This window comes from Sprattus sprattus (genome assembly GCF_963457725.1).
Source record: "Sprattus sprattus genome assembly, chromosome: 7".
NCBI lineage: Eukaryota > Metazoa > Chordata > Actinopteri > Clupeiformes > Clupeidae > Sprattus > Sprattus sprattus.
Window position 1 is genome coordinate 7,116,856 of NC_137926.1, and position 20,568 is coordinate 7,137,423.

General features: G+C 45.3%; 2 protein-coding genes across 4 annotated transcripts in view; one reads left to right on the forward strand and one right to left on the reverse strand.

The window, feature by feature from the left end:
• Positions 1-20,568, reverse strand: part of LOC308367550 (ras-specific guanine nucleotide-releasing factor RalGPS1) — a 100,723-nt gene that overhangs the window by 41,513 nt on the left and 38,642 nt on the right. For all 3 annotated transcript variants that reach the window (XM_080841486.1, XM_080841485.1, XM_080841487.1), the window contains exon 8: positions 19,664-19,790. In XM_080841486.1, coding sequence (XP_080697612.1) covers positions 19,664-19,790 — 127 coding nt within the window. The remainder of the gene's footprint in view (positions 1-19,663; positions 19,791-20,568) is intronic.
• On the forward strand, positions 3,457-14,929 carry LOC308368699 (angiopoietin-related protein 2-like). Its single transcript, XM_080842947.1, has 5 exons — positions 3,457-4,016; positions 8,194-9,205; positions 11,728-11,921; positions 13,512-13,782; positions 14,108-14,929. Exons 2-5 carry the CDS (start codon positions 8,233-8,235, stop codon positions 14,305-14,307), a joined length of 1,638 nt encoding a protein of 545 aa, XP_080699073.1. The 5' UTR covers positions 3,457-4,016; positions 8,194-8,232; the 3' UTR covers positions 14,308-14,929.

Sequence of the window (20,568 nt, forward strand, 5' to 3'; positions counted from 1 at the left end):
CACAGACACAGGAACAGCCACACACACACACACAGGAACAACCACACATCAATTGCTATTCCTTGTGCCATAAATGCCACACACGTCAGTGTTTTTCGCCATCTGAGCCTTCAATCTGCTCATATGAACAGGTGAGCCTGGTGTATACGTCTCTTTGTGTGTGTGTGTGTGTCTCTGTGTGTGTATGTGTGTCTCTCTGTGTGTGTTTGTATGTGTCTGTGTCTGTGTGTGTGTGTGTGTGTGTGTGTGTGTGTGTGTGTCTGTGTTTGTGTGTGTGTGTGTGTGTGTGTGTGTGTGTGTCTGTGTTTGTGTGTGTCTGTGTGTGTGTGTGTGTGTGTCTGTGTCTGTGTGTGTGTGTATGTGTCTGTGTGTGTGTGTGTGTGTGTGTCTGTGTGTGTGTGTGTGTGTGTGTGTATGTGTCTGTGTGTGTCTGTGTCTGTGTGTCTAAATGCTCTCTCCCGTCTCCTTCCCTCTCTCAACAGGACTCCAGTCACCAAGAGTGCTCTTTGACCCCATCCTCTGACCTGTGACCCCCAGCTCCAACCAACCGCAGCGCCGGTGCCACATGGCCATATATACCCCCCCCCCCCCCCCCCAAGTATATATATATATATATATATATATACACCCCCCCCCCCCCCAAGTATATATACCCCCCCCCCCCCCCCCATACTATTTAAATGACAGTATCTGTGCATGTGTGACAATTTAGTGCAAATAATAAGCATAACATGTCTGCCTTCATGTTAGTTAGTGGCAAAATTCCTATGCAAACAATCACAAGGAGAGACTTCCTGTGCAGAATCTCCCCCCCCCCCCCCCCCCCCCCTCCTGCCCCCATCTCACTCCCTCTCTGTTCTCAGATTCACAGGATTCTGCCCTGCCATTTGCCCTCGTCCACATCCCTCTTCCGTGTCCATATTTCCATCAGTGACCACCAGCATTCCAAAGCCAGGGAGCTCTCTCACAAATAGAACACGCGGCATTCCGAGCCGCGGGAAAACAATGTGGGGGCTCGAATAAGTCGGATCATCCTGGATTTCAGTCACAGTGCTGGCTGGCTAGACGGCAGGGGAGGGCAAGAACTTCACAACTGACACCACGTCTCCCAGGGAAGATTTAGGAACACAAGCATCGCTGCCACCCCCCCCCCTTTCCCAAGGTTTGTGTGCGTGTTCCTCCCTTGTCCAGATATTCTGCTGAATGTCCGCACTGGTGGCTAACCTCACCTGTGGGTCCCAATGAATCACACAGGCCATCAGGCAGAAGACACCGAGCAGGCAAGCGTAACCCAGACCACGGTGCTAATAAAGGCTTGCTCCTTTCAACAGGGATTAGGGCGGCAGGGATTTACATGAGCCTCGGAGGAAGCTTAGCGCCTGCTGCTACTCTGGCAGCCAGTCATTTGTCACCATTATTACAAAGTCATTAGTGGCTTTATTAGCCCTGGCAGCCGGAGCACTAGTAGTAATAACAGCAGTACTAGTAGTAGTAGTGGTAATAACAGCACTACTAGTAGTAGTAGTAGTAATAACAGCAGTAGTAGTAGCAGTAGTAGTAATAACAGCAGTAGTAGTAGTAGTAGTAAAAGCGAAAGTAGTAGTAGTAGTAGGAAGAGTATTAGCAGCGTAGTAGTAGTAGCAGTAGCAGTAGTAGTAATAGAAGTAATAGTAGTGGCAGTAATAGCACCTTATGCGTGGGGAGTGATAGTGGTCGGATATAATGAAATAGTTCAGATATCTGACCTCTTATGGCTGCAAAGGTATCAGCTGTCAACATCACAAACTCAGTTCTGAGTTGTTGTGGGGGGGGGGGGTCGTGTTCTAGGCCGAGGTCATTGTGGGCGGACAGGAAGGCTCGTCATGGGGCACAGCTCTCACCTCAGTCCTGTGCGGCCCCCAGTGGGTTCTGGGAAATCACACCCCAGCATCCTGAAGTCTGGGTTTGCAGGAGTCCAGTTTTGGCTTCCTGTAAACCTCAAGCATGGACAAGAATCTACTCCGTTATTTTGTCCTAGCAGGGGACTGACATTCTTTACGTGCCACATACGTGGAGATGAAGAATGCCCCGGTTGATAAAAGCATTTATGGCCATCTCAGCCCAGAACACACAGAGCAATCTGGCATTAAAGCCAAAAATGGTTTTCCCAAAGTAAACAGCAAGGGATTATGTTTAACCTCTGCGTGGGACTGGTCAGTGCATTCAGAAAGTGAGGGGAAATAGGCAAACAGGCTGGCTATACTTAAGTGTCCAATCTTGTTTATAAACTGTTGGAGAAAATAGTGAGCTTCGACAGATAAAATGCCAGTTGAAATTTCAGGGGTTTAACCACTATATTAATTTGAAGTTGTTGATTTGGTATATTTCTTTGAAGATATTGACTGACTGAACGAATCCACCACTTCCAGAATCCATGAATGAGCTCTTCGTAAGAACATTTTCAGTTTAATTTATTTAGTTTTATTCTGGCCTATAAAATCTCCGATGTGTCCTCCCTTTATTATCTTGTCACTTTCCCTTCCTTCCATTGTTGTGTAAGAAAGCAGGAGGAGGCTCACATATCCAATACTTCAGAGAGGGCGGACTGGACCCTTCTTCACTCCCGAGCATGGAATATGCAATCTAATACATTTAAACATTACACAGCCCGGTGATGTCATATATTTCCATGTCACCAGGCCTCAGAGTTTCTTTAATGACTATTTGTGTAATTAAACTGAGACCAAAGTGAGACCAACTGCACCCACCCTAAAAGATGAAATGTCTTTTCCACACTGAACAGAGAGGACACCTACATTCCTGGGAGATCACCAAATCATTACGAGAGGTGTAAGACATGAAAAAAAGGAAAACATTCCTTAAAAAAAAAAACTTGGAAGAGAAGTTAGAGAGAGGGCAAGCTCATCACAGGTATTCATTTGTCTTCCTTTCCTCCCTTTCCTCCCTTTCCTCCCTCTCTCTCTCTCTCCCTCTCTCTCTCTTTCTCTCTCTGTCTCTTCCGCGGAGTCACAGCGGCGCGGGACTGTCCCGCACACTCCCTAGCGACCGTGACCTCACTCGGCAACGGTTGCAGCTGGCAGCCGTGGCTCCCTGACTCCACAAATAGCCAGAGCAGAGGGGAACGAGGGGGGTGGGGGGGGGGGTGGGGGGGAGTTTACGGGGGCTTTAGGGGACGAGGGTTTGGGTGGGGGGACTGGAGCCTGTTGCTGGTAGAGAGAGGGAGGGCAGAGGGAGGGGAAAGGGAGGATCTGAACACCCCCCCCCCCCCCCCCCACACACACACACACATCACAATCACCACCAGCTTCACAAGCCCCTGCTGGAAAAGTGCCCTGCCTCTAGATGTGTCGGAATGAATGAGAGAGGCAGTTAAGATACAGAGAGAGAGAGAGAGAGAAAGAGAGAGAGAGAGAGAAAGAGAGAGAGAGAAAGAGAGAGAGAGAGAGAAAGAGAGAGAGAGAGAGAGAGAGAAAGAGAGTGTGTATACTGGGGAACAGGAGGGAGGCTGGACACTGGAGAGTCTCGGGGTCCTTGAGGCAGAAGTGATGAAGTGGTTCTAGTGAGAGTGCCAGTAGGAAGGACAGATGTACCCTGCTCCTACCCAGCTCCTCATCACACACACACACACACACACACACTTCAGGAACTCTGGACACCCCTTAGTCAACACCAGTGGAGTCACTTCACATCACAGAGAGTTCCCAGCTCTTTTTGAGGTTATGCCTTTCAGCACCTCGTCGCATTCAGGACTCTCGACACCTTTCTGCGGAGGATCCGCGAGCAAATAGCGCGTCAAGTGCTTCCCAGTGATGGACAACCTCTGACACTACGTCTGGACACGTCTTGAGTCGGAGAGAGAGAGAGAGAGAGACAGATAAGAGGGCAGCGTGAGAAGTGAAAGTGTGATGGCTTTCTCCACAAGAGCATCTCAATCCAGACTGTCAAAGCAGCCGGGGATTTAAGTGGAAGAGAGAAGGACACAAAGAACCCAAAATAAAGCCTGAAACAATTATCTGGTAAGGATGCTCCTTCTGCAGTAAACTATCACCACTTTGCTAGAGTTGTGTTGAGAATTTTGCTGCAGAGGACTACTTGTTCATAACTGGTCCCAATGGAACTTTTCTTAATTGATTACAGCTGTTTTAAGAAACTTATTTCGGCAACAAAAGCGTGCAGCCGGTGTTAATGAGCAATTTTGCGTCGTTTTGGGTTTCTGTAAGTCATAATTCATTGACATAATGGGGAGATGTTTATGGGACTATGTGAACACTGACAACTTATTAGGAGGAGCACATTGTTATATTCTGTCTTCAGAGGCCAGAAATAATAAATAATACATTCTTACTGAGAGCCAGAGGGGTAGCATAGAGCCTTGAAGACTTATCATATCGCTACGGGGGGAAATACTTTATGTTCTTTGGCAAACAGTTTTATGTGCAATTACAAAACAGTAGCACAAACTGAAAAAAGTTGAGGAGATTAATGAGGTACTGAAAATGTTCTTTAAATTAAAGTGTCGTGCAGACAATTTAGAACCTGGTGTGGGAATTAACTGTGCACCATCCGAACAGCTCTGCTGACACTAGGGTACTGACGGCACAGCTCTGCTGACACTAAGGTACTGACAGCACAGGTCTCTGGTCGGTTGCCTGGAGGCGAGGCACACGTCTTTGCCCCTATAACCCTGCTTAATAGCCACTTTCCCAGTAAATTCCCACAGGCTACTGAACCATGCCGGGCTCGTGCTCCCCCACAACACAATCACCCAGCCCGCCACGGCTCAGACCAGACAAGGGTTCAAACACAGACTGGTTCACTGTGCGTCTGATGTCTGCACAGCTTTTGGGGGGAAAAAAAAAGAAAAAGAATGTTGAAGTGTGAGAAAAAAAAAGATTTTAATCTATCGTGAAAATGAGAACCTGTTGATGTAAAGCCGTTGCGCTGCTGTCAGACTTTCAATGGGACCTCTGAGGGTTGTGCGTCTGTCTTTCTGCAACGTCGCTAACGTTACTATGCTCACATTGTCATTCATCTTTTCGTGACAGAGTCGTGCAATGAGCTAATGGGTAAATCTCTTTTCGCTTCCTTTTGTTTGGGTAACTGTTACACAGGGAAACACACACACAAGCTTGCGCACACATATGCAAAAACACACGCACACAAGCTTTTCTCTTACACACACACACACACACACACACACGTACACATATGTACACACAAACATTCTCCTCTGCGGTGACAACAATACACACCAGGCCCTTCTAGGGCACGAGGAGCAACATGCTCCGTGCTAAACGGAAACACACATCTTAACCAGAAACAGTCTCTTCATAATTGCATAACTGCTACATCATTCTGGCTCGGTGTGGAGGAGAGCTCCCCAGGGGGAAAACTCCCTCCAAAACATTCCGCTGGTTTCTGTGGGCGCTCACACGGATGCTATGGTGTAATACCACAGCGCAAATGCATTGATCACAAAAAAATCTCACATTTGATACATTTGTTTCTACGCTGATTCCAATTGCCCCGACACGCAAAAGTCACTTTCAGTCACGAAACGTTGACACATGACTTCATCGAGCACTGAGAAATGATAGACTACGGTTTTTTAAATCAGATTCGGGCCTTGAGTAGGGTCACTGGGTTTATTCTAACAGTCCTCCATCAGGCTCCAAAGCTCTCCTTCAACACACCTCATCAAGACAGACTTCTTCACAGGATGCAACTAGGAAATGTTGAAATGTTCATTTGTTCCCTGTCAGAAAGTGTTAAAATGTTCACACTTGTTTTTTTCTTTTCTTTTCTGTTAATTGTGCGTTAAGAATTGAGCATTGGAAACTAGGTGCTGCTGGCAGTTCTGGCACCACATGGCTATTATACCTAGCAGATCCAAGGTATCCTATTTGGCATGACAGATGCACATTTAGGAGCAATAAAAGGGGATAGTTTGCTCTAAAACTATGCCATACATCTAAAACTATTCCATATACCTAGGACTATGCCATATATCTAAAACTATGCTTTATATCTAAAACTGTGCTATAGAACTAAAACTATGCTATATAACTTAAACTATGCTATATACCTAAGATTATACTGTATATCTCAAACTATGCTATAGAACTAAAACTATTCTATTTATCTAAAACTATACTATATACCTAAGACTATGCCATATATCTAAAACTAGACTATTTATCTAAAACTATGCTATATAACTTCTGAGATGCACAGTAACCGCAGGAGAGTGGTCCAGGGTCTCGGGGCTCTATTTGAAGGCAGCTGCCTGTGGCTGATCTGTGGTCGATACGCTGGACTGTCCTGCACCACATGTCTGGCCGGTACACCTCTGACCTCTGAGTCATCCACTCCACAGCAATTTCCTCTGGTCCACACACACACACACACACACACACACACTCTCTCTCTCTCTCTCTCTCAGAGTTCCATAACACTGTCCAAACATCTGCAGCACTCTACATAGACGCATGCACGCACACACGCACACAAACACACACACACACACACACACACACACACACAAACAAGCACATGCCCACACATACACACACACACACACACACACACACACACACACACACACACACACACACAGATAAAGAAACACAGTGCCAATGTTCAAAGAGCCATAAATAGTGAGTACACATGACAGCAGACATAAACACAAATAAACACCATAGTGCAAAGTGTTTAACCACAGCACACGCCTTTTATATTCTCCCTTATCTTTGCCTGCGCTGTGACCTGAACACAACAACAAAGCACACACACACACACGTACATGCACAAGAGCATGCACACACACACACACAAACACGCACATGCACAAGAGCATGCACACACACACACCCACATACAAACGACTCTTATATAAAAGCCCACAAATACTTAATTAATAGTTTTTTTTATATATAATTTAGCATTATTTCAACTCTCAGCAGAAGTAAGGATGAAATATGCCCAGACTAATTACACCTACACAGAGTTAATCTTCCCTTTCGGTTTGAGTTTTTCCATAACAGTCCTTGAACTGTGTTGTCTTTAGGGGTATTCCTCTGATCCGTCTGGTTGGTTTATAGAATACAATAGGGACTATTAAGTCCATTAATGCTCAGGTTTGACTTGTACAAACAGGTTCCTTAGGAAGCCATAGAATTATTAAGCTTCTGCAAAATGGCTTTTTTTTTTTTTTCAATAGAAAAACCCCCCACCCACCTCTGGCTTGATGACAAAGCCATATGCCTATAACCAAAAACATTCCCTTCTTTAATTTGGGAAATTCTGATGCCGGGGGTAAATAGCAGGCTTCCCCAAGACAAGTGGTTCCTAAACTTTTAATGGCTCTGACAATCAGGAAAAAAAAATCCCCCACAATACCAAGAAGCCTTTTACTATGTTTTTAAATGTTTTATCAGAGCTCTTGTTTTAAAACAGATCAATTTGGGCCAGATCATATCTATGATTTATGATTAACATTCTGTGGATCGGCTCATGTTAGGCACATATCCGTTGTATTACTAATTATCCCTTCTAACATACAGGCTTAACACTAGGTCCTCACCGTATAGTAAAAAGAAGACTAAAAAGGTTAGTTACTCATATGCTGTAAGAGCACAAGAGCACTACCATACTTCATTTGACCAGTAGTGGGAGGGATTCTCATTTCGGTTTTTTTGACCTTAGCCCACACATCCATTGCTCTTGCAGCAACTCTGCACCCCTCTGGGGGGTCCACCTCTCACTTTGGGAACCACTGGGGGGTTAATAGAAGTTAAAAACATTTGATTCCGGGACAAAAAACAGATATGTCAAGGGACGGTTTGAATGAAACACTTGCATTCCTTTGGAAAGGCATCAGCATGACCACTTTGTGTAAACGCTCAGGATTATATCTCAAAGCCGAGGCAGAATTAATTATGCTGAACCATGGCAGGCAGACCACCTGAGACCGACTGCTTGGGCCAGGCACCGGTTCTGCTCCGGGAATGTAAACAGACCCTCCGGGCCATCAACAGTTTCCACGGTTCCTCTCAGGGCGCCATTTTGTGATCAGGGCAGCACAAGCGTTTATAGCAAGCACATCTTGTGATGACGCAAGTCAGGGTAAAATGTTATGATTTCAAAATGACCTATTCACAGGAACTGATTCTGTTATTTCCCCTCTTCTTTCAGCCAACATAGCACATACTGGGAAGCATCCACTCTTAAATCATGAAGCTCCCTCTGTTGGTCCTGCTGGCGACGTTCCTGGCTCCCGGGCCTGTGCCAGCCGTTCAGGGAAAGGCCCAGGAGTTTGAGAGCCACGACGACGCCCTGGAACCGGAGTTCATCTACGCGGAGCGTCCCAAGCGCGCCGTGGACACGGCCGTCCCCGTCGCCCCTGCTGCTGCCACGGGCGCCGGCGGCGCTGCCACCTCTCAGACGGACAAGTGCTCCTACACCTTCATCGTCCCCCAGCAGAAGGCCACCGGCGCCATCTGCGTCAACTCCAGGTCCCCGGAGGGCCAGGTGGACACACGCGTGAACAAGCAGGAGGTGGAGGTGCTGAACGGCGAGCTGCAGAAGCAACGGCGTCAGATCGAGTCGCTGCAGCAGCTGGTGGAGGTGGACGGCGGCGTGGTGAACGAGGTGAAGCTGCTGCGCAAGGAGAGCCGCAACATGAACGCGCGCGTCACGCAGCTCTACATGCAGCTGCTGCACGAGATCATCCGCAAACGCGACAACGCCCTGGAGGTGGCGCAGCTGGAGAACCGCGTGCTCAACCACACCACCGAGATGCATCAGCTGGTGGGGCGCTACCGGGACCTGGAGCACAAGTACACGCACCTGGCCTCTCTCGCCAGCAACCAGAGCGCCATCATCGTGCAGCTGGAGGAGCACTGCCGCCGGACGCACGGCTCCGGAGGCGAACGGGAGCGCGAGCGGGAGAGGCCCGCGCCACGGGCGAGGCAGCCGTTGCCGCCGCAGCAGCAGCAGCCCCCGGTGATGCCCCAGCATCCTCCGCAGCGCCCGCAGGCGCCCATGTCTCCGGCGAGGCCGTACCACCCGCCCACATACACACGCAATGGCAACAACCAGATCACCAACGAGATACAGAGCGACCAGAACTCCAAGGCCTTGCTGCAGCCCATGCCTACGATGCCGTACGGAACCCAGAGCTCGTCCTCCACAGACAAACCTTCCGGTGAGTTCCGTGTCACTTGATTTAATTTATCTTCCCTCAGGTCCGTTTCATTCAAGTGTTTCCTCCAAAAGCAGACTCGGCAATCTATCTGAGGTGACTAATTTAACTGTTAGATTTAATCGGCAGTTCGTAGATGTGGCATTTCTGAAAAGAATTAAAGCAGCCTGACCAGAGAGAAAGAAAGAGAGAGAGAGAAAAAGAGAGAGAGAGAGAGAGAGAGAGAGAGAGAGAGAGAGAGAGAGAGAGAGAGAGAGAGAGACAGAGACAGAGACAGAGAGAGAGATGCTGATGTTGCGAAACATTTTCTGTGCCTAATTCTCTTTGAATGGTCAGTGCCATTGGGAGTGTGGCTTAGCTGGTGGGTAGCACGCTGCTGCTTCCTACACTGTAGGTGGGCATCGAAACTAGGCGTCGCTCAGACTCTTCCTACCTGTGCAAGCCTGCTGGTGGGCGACTCAAGGCTCTCTGCCAAGGCCAAGAGAAAGTGCAGAATTGCACAGACTCAGCACTTGCAGACACAGAGTGCCAACAGACTTGTTGTGTGGAATAATGCTCAGCATAGCTCTTACAAGACGCAACTCTCCAGCAGGAGTTATAATTTTCCTGAAAACAGGACCTTCGATGGCATTCATTCCAACTCTGCACACATAAAACTAAACCTCACAAATACAAGAGAAAATCTGATCCGATTTAGTCTTTTATTTGGTCTTTTTTTTTTTGCTCTTCAGCCTCAGATGGATCACGACTGAGTTTAAGTGCTTCTTCGGTTTCAAGCGCTATTAACTTGATAATGGGCTCCAGTTAACATAATGAAAAACAACCATGAAATTAAAAAGGTCCCTTCTTAGAGTTGAAGGTTAAGAGACTTGGGGGCTTAGGGATTTGCTTGTTTCCACTGTTCCACTGTCCACTTGTGCTATCAATACTACTATTTCTTCCTTTACCATTGTTCAGACCGTATTCATTTCTATACAGTTGAAAAACATCATGTGCGAAAACAGCTAGGATGTTACTGTGAGTGGAAACTGTGAGGTTAGGAGTGGAGACATACTTGTTCCTTAAAGTAAGGGTCATGCAACACATTTTTGTCAATGTAGGAAGCCACAAAGGCTGTCAACTGTCAGCCAAAAAACAGGCCCATGGTTTCAATACTACCTTTGCACAATGCCACATTAAGGCTGGGAAACTTGCATGAATGTTTGTGGAGGTTATACCCAACTAAAAATGGGTTACGGTCTGAAAAGAGAACCGACATAAAACCTACAAGGATTACAAGGGGAGCAGATGTTCCATCAGGGGTAAACCAACGGAGGCCTCTTTCATGTGAACATGCAACACCAGCACAAAGGAAACCCACTTCTCTTTCAGGGTTCTCTCTCTGGGGTGGCTTAAAAAGAGAACCGCAGCAGGGTTCTGCCTGTGCATCAAGCATCGGTTCCAGGATGGAACATAAGCACTTCCCTGTAGGTACACAGTAAATATTCTCGACAGCTTTACCTAGACAGCTCTACGACATGGATCAAGTTCAACTCACTGCACGCTGAAGGGGGTTGGGGGAATAAAAATGAAAGAGTGTAATGATATTTACAGCTGCTGAAAACTCTACACTACATTCCAGTTAGAGCGAGAACTACTTTACACTACCGGTTAAACTATAACTTAGCGTTAGCCTCGCGTTGCGGAAGCCCTCATGAACGTGCTGTTCTTGGCCCCCGTACAGCTAACCAGTGGCAAATCCGCCTTAACAGAACCACTGCCAAAGTCAGCTCTGGGCAACAGGGCTCTGAGGTTTTCAAGGAGGGGGAAAAATAAAATCCATACCGAGGGAGGAAATCCAGACGACTACAGACCACCTGAGAGGGTGTTAGAGGGAGTTTGAAGACAAGACACAGGATTGTGTTAATGAGTGTTGAGAGGACTTCCTAGAGAGCGCCGTGTCCGACGGCGACGCTGTGCGTCTCACAGCTGTGCTGGGGAAGTGAGGTAGTGCTCAGCATCATCCCTCGTTCATTTTTCATGTCTTACAAGTCTACTGAAAACAATAAATAAATGAAATCAACAGCTAATGTTCGTTCAAGGATCATGTCAGAGAATTAGATCCCCAATTGTCCTTGGGCACTGACTGAAGAGAGTAGGAGGTGATGATGTTCTTCTTTCTCATTCAATTCACTACCAGCGACAATCCTTTATATTTCCTAAAAAAGACATGGAAAAGGTTTTTTGGACCATCGCAACTGCAGTTACCAAAAGCCAAATCTGCTTTTTTGTTTCCTCACAGCAAATACTTTGCCACGTTTGAAACATCCTTACTTCCAATCACTAGCTTGTCAATACTACTACTACATGAAAGATCCAAAATGTCTTTGAGTGCTGGTGATTACCTCTTATTACCCATTACCTACCTCTTATTACCCATTACCTACCTCTTACCGAAAAACTATTTTCTTTGGCCTACTTCTTTCAACGGATTCTATTTTCTCACAAATATTTCACCCCCGTCTCACATCTGCTCCACTGCACAGGACCCTTCAAGGACTGCCTGCATGCCCTGGAGGACGGCCACACCAACACTGGCATGTACCTGGTGAAGCCGGAGAACGCTAATCGGCTGATGCAGGTGTGGTGCGACCAGAGACACGACCCAGGTGGCTGGACTGTCATCCAGAGACGCGTGGACGGATCGGTCAACTTCTTCAGAAACTGGGAGACGTATAAGGTAACAAACAAAATAAAACCGATGCTGCTGTATGTTTATCTGTATGTTCTATTTAGTGATATGTTATGTTAAGTTATGTAATGTCTTGTCTGTATACATACTACTTAGCTCTCAGAAATGTTTATCTGTTGTTTATCTGTTGTGCCTGTGCACTTTATATGTTTCACTGTGGGGAGAGTGGGAAACGTTCTTTCGACTGCTTTGTATGTTCACATGTGAAGTAGTTGACAATAAAGCTACTTTGACTTTGACTTTGAAAACAAGCACTCATACACCACATGCTGTCACCATTGGAAGACTGCATAGAATTGTTAAAGAGTTTTAAGTCTAAATTTGCGGATTTTCCTTTTGCGATTTAGGGGGATTTACAAATAATAGAAGTGTTGTTAAGCTCTCCATGTTTTTTTCACTAGATGTTGGCTTTGCTGTGCTCCACAACAATTTAGCCGTCTTAAAAAACATTGAAAAGCACATTGCTGCTGAGAAATGTGGGAGTTATATGCCAACTGCGCTGTGATGAGGACTAAGCTCAAAACATTCTGAAAACTGGAAAAACTACTTTGGAACATTTTGAACTTTTCCAATTTTTTATGAAAAAAGGAACATTCCACTTGAAGTCATTGGGGACAAATGAACATGCAATGCGGGTACTCCTTCCATGGCGAATCTTCCAATTTGATCAGGTTACATAAAAGGAGGCATCCTCCCAGCATAATCACTCTAAGACTCTCTAATGAGACACAGAAGAAAACAGACCAAGAAAAGAAAAAAGCTGACTTCATCAGAATTTCGTGCTTTCATGAAAACATGTCATCTTCACAGCCAAAGCGATCATTTTTGACGTAATACGTATGGAGTGGGAAATCCTTGCCGTTATGGGAATGGGGTGGTATAACATAAAACCACAGAGCAGGGAAAAATATTTAGCAGCAATTGTAACCTACGCCCCATGACAGAACCAGAGGATTATCATGAATTTGTATCAGCGCCCCCCCCCATCCCTATGAGCTAAATTGGCATTTGAAACTAGTGTCCGTGATTAAACCCATATGTGAGTTTAAACAGGCAAAAAAGATGTTAGCTGCAAATAGGATTTGTGGAAGGAGGACATTATCAACATGTCTTACAATGAATGGTCACTCGTAATTTACTGATAACCGGTAGATAACTCAGGCTCTGTAAATGGCAACATCCAGACACACATTTTATCCACACTAAACAAGCAGACATGACTGCATGAGCGCTTCTGAGGATGATCCAAAGTTGAGGGGAATTCATTCTTAACGTGTGGGAGGGAGACTATGACTGCGTGCGAAAGGAGACAGTTCTGGGGCTGCTTTGCTTGTACTGTACGGTGACTGAACTGAGAAGAGAAGCCTTAATAAGACTTTCAAAAATGCATCAACAGCATCGGCTAAATGAGGCAGAAACCGCAGCTTTGATCAGAACCTCAGTGAACACAGAGTATGTCATGGCGCATACGTTCACATACAGTATGGTGCGTACAGTGTGTTGGGGAAACATTGCCTAATAAGGACATATCTGTCTTCTCTTCCCATCTCTCGGTCCTATTTTCTTCTCGCTTCTCAGCAAGGCTTCGGCAACATTGATGGTGAGTACTGGCTGGGCCTGGAGCACATCTACTGGCTGACCAACCAGGGAAACTACAAGCTGCTGGTGACCCTTGAGGACTGGTCGGGCAGGAAGACTTTCGCAGAGTACGCCAGCTTCCGCCTCGAGACCGAGGCAGAGTTCTACAAGCTGAGGGTGGGTCGTTACAGCGGGAACGCCGGAGACTCTCTGACCTGGCACAACGGGAAGCAGTTCACTACCCTGGACCGAGATCACGACATGTACACAGGTGAGGCACTAGAGTCAGGAAAAGACTATGGATCTGGTCAATCATTTCTACACATTCCATGGTCAAATGTTTTAATTTTCATGACAACTGTCGCTATCACTATTAGAACTTTGTATGTGTTAATATGGCTAAACTTGTCACAAACAAACGTAACCTCTGCTACTTTCAGTATAATCAGTGTCTTAGATTTTGTCAAAAGACATCAGTCAGTTTTAACGCGTGTTGACGGGAACAACTGATTACCTGATCGAAATAATGTATTAATTCCAGAACTCCACGGAGGCCGACAGTATTCTTCACTGACACGTTTCTGTTACTCTTACAGGAAACTGTGCCCACTACCAGAAGGGAGGCTGGTGGTACAACGCCTGTGCCCATTCCAACCTTAATGGTGTGTGGTACAGGGGCGGGCACTACCGCAGCCGCTACCAGGATGGAGTATACTGGGCAGAGTTCCGCGGCGGTGCTTACTCCCTGAAGAAGGTTACCATGATGATCCGGCCAAACCCCAACACTTTCCATTAGAACCATCCCTTCCAAATGACTGCAGTTACAGAAAAACCCAAGTGCAATTAAACTAAGTTAAATATCTTTTTTTTCTTTTCTTTTTTGAATTTTGTTTTATTGCTTTCATCAATATGCATTCATACACAGTATACTACAATGGTTAAGCGTAAAAACGTGTGAAATGAAACAGCTCGTTCCAGCTTGTTCCAGAAGCCTCCGTTGGGACTGGTCACTCCAGAGCTGGTCAGGAGGCACAGGGACTCATGGAGCTATGGTTGTATGGAGCCAGGTTCTCTTTTCCCTTTTTGTGTTTTTTTTGTTTTGTTTTTAGTTTTTTTGTAAATCTGGACTATTGGACAGGCGAGCCAACAGTCAGTTTGAATCGGACAAGCAGACAAAGCCGTGGAAACCGGACACTGAGTAAGGCCTAACCTCATCTGTCAGCCGTGGCCTTCTGCGAGCCGCCCCACAGAGAAATGCAGTTTCCACATGTGGTGATGAAGGCATGACGGGGAGAGCCGCTGGTTTCCTGTGAGGGAAAAAAAGAACCCAGTGGGCCGCCTAACGCTGAAGCAGCGCCCATGCTCACGGTTCAAGACTAGTGGGCCGCCTTACTCTGGAGCAGCGGTCGCACTGCAAGACTATGACAAGGGGGAGGAAGAGGGTGGGGTGGGGGTGGGGGGATATGCTTCTTGATTCGTTGTTGTTTATTTGTTCTTATTCACAGCACAATCTGTGCACAGAGTATTAATGTGATGAATGTGATGTAGTATGTTTATATGTGATGTAATGCCCCTGAATATGTCATGATACAGTTACTCAAACCCCAAAAACGTGTGCTGCAGTTTTTATGTTCTCTGTCGAACCAACCCCAAGCCTGACCCACTGGCATACATTCATGTGGGATAAGCGCCCACTATTGAGATCAGCTGTTACAACTTTAGGATTTCCTTCAAGATGACTTGTTGGCTTCATGTTTTCTCAAGATGAAAGGGAGTTTGTCATTCGTCATTCAATTCAATATGCTGACGTAAAATGAACACACATTGCAATGAATAAAACTGATCGATTGCATATTCTAGATAAGAACCCCGTATACGTGTTCCATTGCACAACTGCCACCTTAATTTAAAAACTGGTCTCTGAATTATGACTGATTGAGGTACTATCTACACGTGACAACTATACTCTCTCATTAGAAAGTTCATTTGACTTGAGAGATCCATGTTTGCAACAAGCTGCAAATTTAGAAATCAAGGGTGTGTGTGTCACACCCAAAAATGTAATTACAACCCGATCTCCAGCAAAATGATCCTGCATGTTCCGCAGGCGTGGCACGAGGCAGATGGTTTGCTTCAGGGCAATGGAGGAAGGCTTGTCTGGGTGTGTCATTGCTCGTATACCATCATAACAGAGCGATGAGCTCGCTTTCTCTGTGTAAGTGTGCCGTCTCTTCGAACTATATGGTGGAACGATCACTCTATGGTGCAGTAAATAGATGCATTTATGACTTCTGTACCTCGTTACCTCAAAAATAATAAAGTTGGGTAAAACAAAAAAAATATGGCAGTGACTAGCAGGGCACACAGTTTGTCATTTGTATATAAGAACGCAGGGCATAGCAGTCTCAGAATCACATCAGCAGTTTATCAGCTCATAAATCATATTCAGCCCCACTGATAACTCACTTCAATAAACATTAGATCTTCTGTTACAAATGTCCCTGTTACAGGGCCGGAGTGGGGTCACTTTTCAGCCCGGGAATTTCAGGCCCAAGACCGGCCCACTTTTTCCATGGTAGTGGAAATTGGATAAATGAAGCCACAGTTCAGCTCTTACTATCCTGTAGTTTTTTTTTATTAATACCATGGTTCAACAAATAATGTAAAGGTTAAATAATAATCCATTCAAGCTAAGAAGTTAATGAAAAATATTTCACAATTCCACAAGGATAGGTTGATAAATTAACAAAAGCAGAAATAAATGAATAAAGCATTTGAAACATATCCAACTCTTCAACAAGGAGGCATATTGAACTAATGTTTACAGTTCAACTCACAGTACAGTATAGTTACATTGCGAATAGCACCAACAGCATCTACACTACAGCATCAGTAACCACCTGAGCAATGCACTGGTTTCAGCCACTTTATCTACTGTATAACTGTGTCGTTGCTTATAGACATGAGGATTTCCTTCTCTGTGCACATTAACATGAAAGCCTCCAAGTTGTCCGGACTCAATGAGCTTCGTAGCCTATTCTTCACAAATGTTAAGGTTGAGAAGCTTCTCTCACTTGAAATCTGTGTGATGGACAAAGTCAACAGAAACTTTGTCCAAAGCTAACCCAATGACATGATAAGCATCTGTGAGGAGGTTGTACTGTGAGAGTATTACGTGGACACAAATGGCACAGTTTTGCAGGAGGAACAGGTCCTGCTTTCAAGCTCCATCTCTGATTCTTCCATATATGGTAGTCCGCCACTATCCTCCTGACTTTCCTGTGCCACCTCACTACATGCCCTGATAGTATAACCTTCAAGAAAGGACCTTTTCAGTCTCTCCCAATGGTATGCCAAGCTAGACAGCTCAGTTTGTAATGTGCTAACAGTAGCTCTGTCATCTAACGTAAGCAGACATTTGCTGATTTCCTGGAGTGCTGAGTTAGGGAGCCCATTTATCTTTATTTCAGGAAAGTTTTTAGTTTTTTCTGAAATCCTCCTATCCATGCTACCTGCCACAGTGTCCAGAACAACATTATGGACATTCACCTCAAAGGCAGCATCAGATGAGGCTACTGGTTCATCATCTAAAATCTCCCCTGGCATTCTTTTCTTTCATCAAGTACTGTCATATACTGCTCTTTCTTACATTAAATACCTTGAATTCATATGGTTTACTCTGTTATCGAATTCATATGGTTTACTCTGTTATCCTCTCTACCTGTACGTGTAATCATGGCCTCCTCATTGCAAATTTCGGGCTCATCATTTTTAGCAGGAGTCATTTTACTGCATACACAGATCAAGTTTGAGTTTTTGCATAATATTTGCGAATCTATGGATCGCCATATATTGGGTCTAAAAAGGCTAATTTAATATTTTGCTTGCGAATAGGTTGACAATGCTGCTGCAACGATATTAACCAACGCTACAACGTATAGTTACGTTGCTTATCATTAGGCCTATGTCTCTCTTTACCAGTTGCCACTTGTGTTTGTCCTCTTGGAAATAAATCGGTAAGGGCAGCATTTGGCAGCATCCTCCTCCAAAGACTTTCTTTTTTTCAGCCCCTCCTGGCCTTTACCTCCCATCCATCCTCCCTGCCTCGTATCGTTGCGGTAGGGCCGGCCCAGCCTATCTGAGAAAACTTTTTTGGAAAAGACGTGCTATGGACCCAACCAACTGTATTCGGGAGGGGAGAACTTCCTCGCATGGTAAAACCCATGCAGAGGCTGCTGTGTCATAATGCACAACGTGCGTAGCCTACTTTAAGAGAAGATGGACTAACGTGACAAAAATAAATAAATAATAATAATAATAATTACAAATTAAATTCTCGACCGGCCCAGAAGTGAAGCGGCCCATCGGGAATTCTCCCGATTCTCCCGATTACCCACCCCGGGCCTGCCCTGTTAGAAACTTAAAACCTAAAAAAAAACATTTAAATGTGGTAAGGGCAACTGAAAGTGTGCTCTAATGGGTTCACCTCATGAGCAAACCTCTCCAAGGTTATCTGAGGGCACGTTTCATTTTGCCAAAATTTACAGTAAACACCAGTCCATGTGTGTAGAGACTGTCCAAGAGAGTAGACTATGAGCAGTAATGGCGGGAAACAAATGCTAGATTGTTCTACAGAAAGGGGGCTTAGTGAGGTCATGCTCTACCCAGACACAACATATTGTGAGAGCTTTTTCAAAACAGACACGCTCACATCAGTACATGAGGCGGACACACACAAAACACACATCAAAGCTGCCACTAACACACATCCTCACAAACTTGTTTTAACACAGCAAATAAAGTACTCTAGCTCTGCGTTTTCCCACAGCTGCTACCAAAATGACTCTGAAAACTGCAAGCTTGCAAGTGTAGTAAAATTCAAAATTCATCTTCAAGACATGCCCCAATGTCAGACACATGAAGGTAAACTTGCAGCAGTTCCCAGAGTATCAATTTCGAATTATTATCTTGACGTGACAAAAAATGCAAAAGGCTGAATATGAACAGGATTGCTTTCTCTTTTCCCATGTCTTATTTTTTTATGACGAGGCTGTACATCAGTCACACAGCCCTAAATGACAAGACTATTTGTCAGCATCCTCACTTGCTCCAACAGCTCTTCTTACAGTGGCATCCTGAGAAGCAATCCAATTTCAACACTTTTATGTCATCAGCGAAACAACAGGGAATAATCGTAGAAGTGTAATGGGTATTCCAGACACTTTCCGTGCCCTGCAATCCATCCTCCGGCAAAGATTTATAAAGATGCTGTGTCTTCCTGACACACGGTTCTCAAACCGCGGGGAGAAATTCCACATGATTAGAACCGGGTGTGTTTGGAGGGTGGCTTGTTCTGCTTTTTTCAACTCTTCCTCCACATGCACTGACATGCAGTCAAGATGACAGGTGCACACTGGCAACGACACAATATTTATGCCGTAATCTGAAAACACCCCGACTCCACAACAATCTCTCAAACAGATAGGACGTGCCGTTGGCTACCATTTAAAAGAGGCGCGCGCGTGTGTGTGTGCGTGTGCGTGTGCGTGTGCGTGTGCGTGTGTGTGTGTGTGTGTGTCAGGGACCAGGGAGGGCCTCCACACAATGACTAAATGACTTAAGCTGTTTGCTTTGTGTTTAGGCTTTATATGAACTGTTGTTTCTTTTAGTGGCCTATGCAGAAGGTGATATATTACGCAAGAGCAGGAAAAAAGCAGAAGACGTCAGATACACAGGAGACTCAAGAGCGGGAGTGGGAGACTAAAGGCAATGGAAGAACTGACAGATAAACTTTTGCATTCATTAGGTCAAATGTTGCAACATGCAACAATCTTCACATTCTGACAGGAGATAACTGAAGAAAAAAAAAATGGCACCGCAATACCAGTGAGAAACCCTGAAGACATTTGGAGTGTGCTTTTGTAAAAGAATTATATCCCCACTCTGTAATAAGTTACAAAAATAGAATGACGACATGTTAATCTCTCCCAATTTTGCTTCTTTTAGCGGATACAAATGTCACCCTTATGATTTCCCATTGGCCAAGAAAAAGCTGCAGACAGCATCTAATCATATTGTGAGTGCATTGGGTCACCTTTTTGACAGGGTACAACTGATTAAAAAAAAACAAAGAGTTCTAAAGTTGAACTTACCCAAGTAAGGGATGCACGGCACCATCTTTAGAGACCTGATGTATTCCCTCAGGATACTGTAGTTCTCCTCCTTAGAGGTCAGACAATTCAGCTTCTCTAGCGCGGCCTTATCCTTCCGGCTGATCAACTAAAGAGATGAAAGAAAATGTGTGTTTTTGACAGAAAACTCAGTAAACACACGGACAACCCAAGACAAAGCATACTGACTAATGACTGACAAACAATAACGCATTCTTACTTAAATGACTAACAATGGACTCGGAATGGAATGTAATGTAGGCAAAAGACCCGGTATCCTATTAATGGCTTCACCAGCACCATTAGAGAAAGACATCATAAGAGTAATAACACCATACCAACAATTTATTACATGGGGTTGCACAGTTATGCAGAATCATGTGCAACTGTTTGGATAGAAGTGCTATTGAAGTGTGGACCCAGAACAAGGAATATAATCTCCATTCACATGGACACATTACTCCCCCCCCCTCCCACTTTATAGTGAAACTGCTGACCACAATTTTTCCCTTGCAAGAAACTTCCTCCGTCCTCTTCCTCCTTTGGGGATGTCTGGTCTAACAGCCACAGGCGCTGCGGAACAGGGGTAAACCCCATGGAGGAGGTCTCACGCTACAGCCTGCAGTACAGTACAGCACAGTACTGAACCCCGACATGCAGAATACGATGCTGAATTCAGTAGCATGAGACTGCAGAGGTTACTAAAACATATAAAAGCAGTCTCCCCCCTAGACGGGGCGAATAAGAACAGATGGCGCGGGCTGCATGCAAGTGGGGATGTTATGACAACACTACGGCAGAACAGCAACTGGTGGGGTTTACTCCATGGCTTCTTACTCCAGACGGTACAAAAGGGAGGCCCGAGCCGGAGTTTTCAAACAAACACA

Coding starts and splice junctions, on each gene's coding strand:
- LOC308368699 (XM_080842947.1), top strand. CDS start 8,233: ATGAAGCTCCCTCTGTTGGTCCTGCTGGCGACGTTCCTGGCTCCCGGG. Junction 11,922..13,511: donor GAAACTGGGAGACGTATAAG/GTAACAAACAAA, acceptor CTCGCTTCTCAG/CAAGGCTTCGGCAACATTGA. Junction 13,783..14,107: donor AGATCACGACATGTACACAG/GTGAGGCACTAG, acceptor TTACTCTTACAG/GAAACTGTGCCCACTACCAG.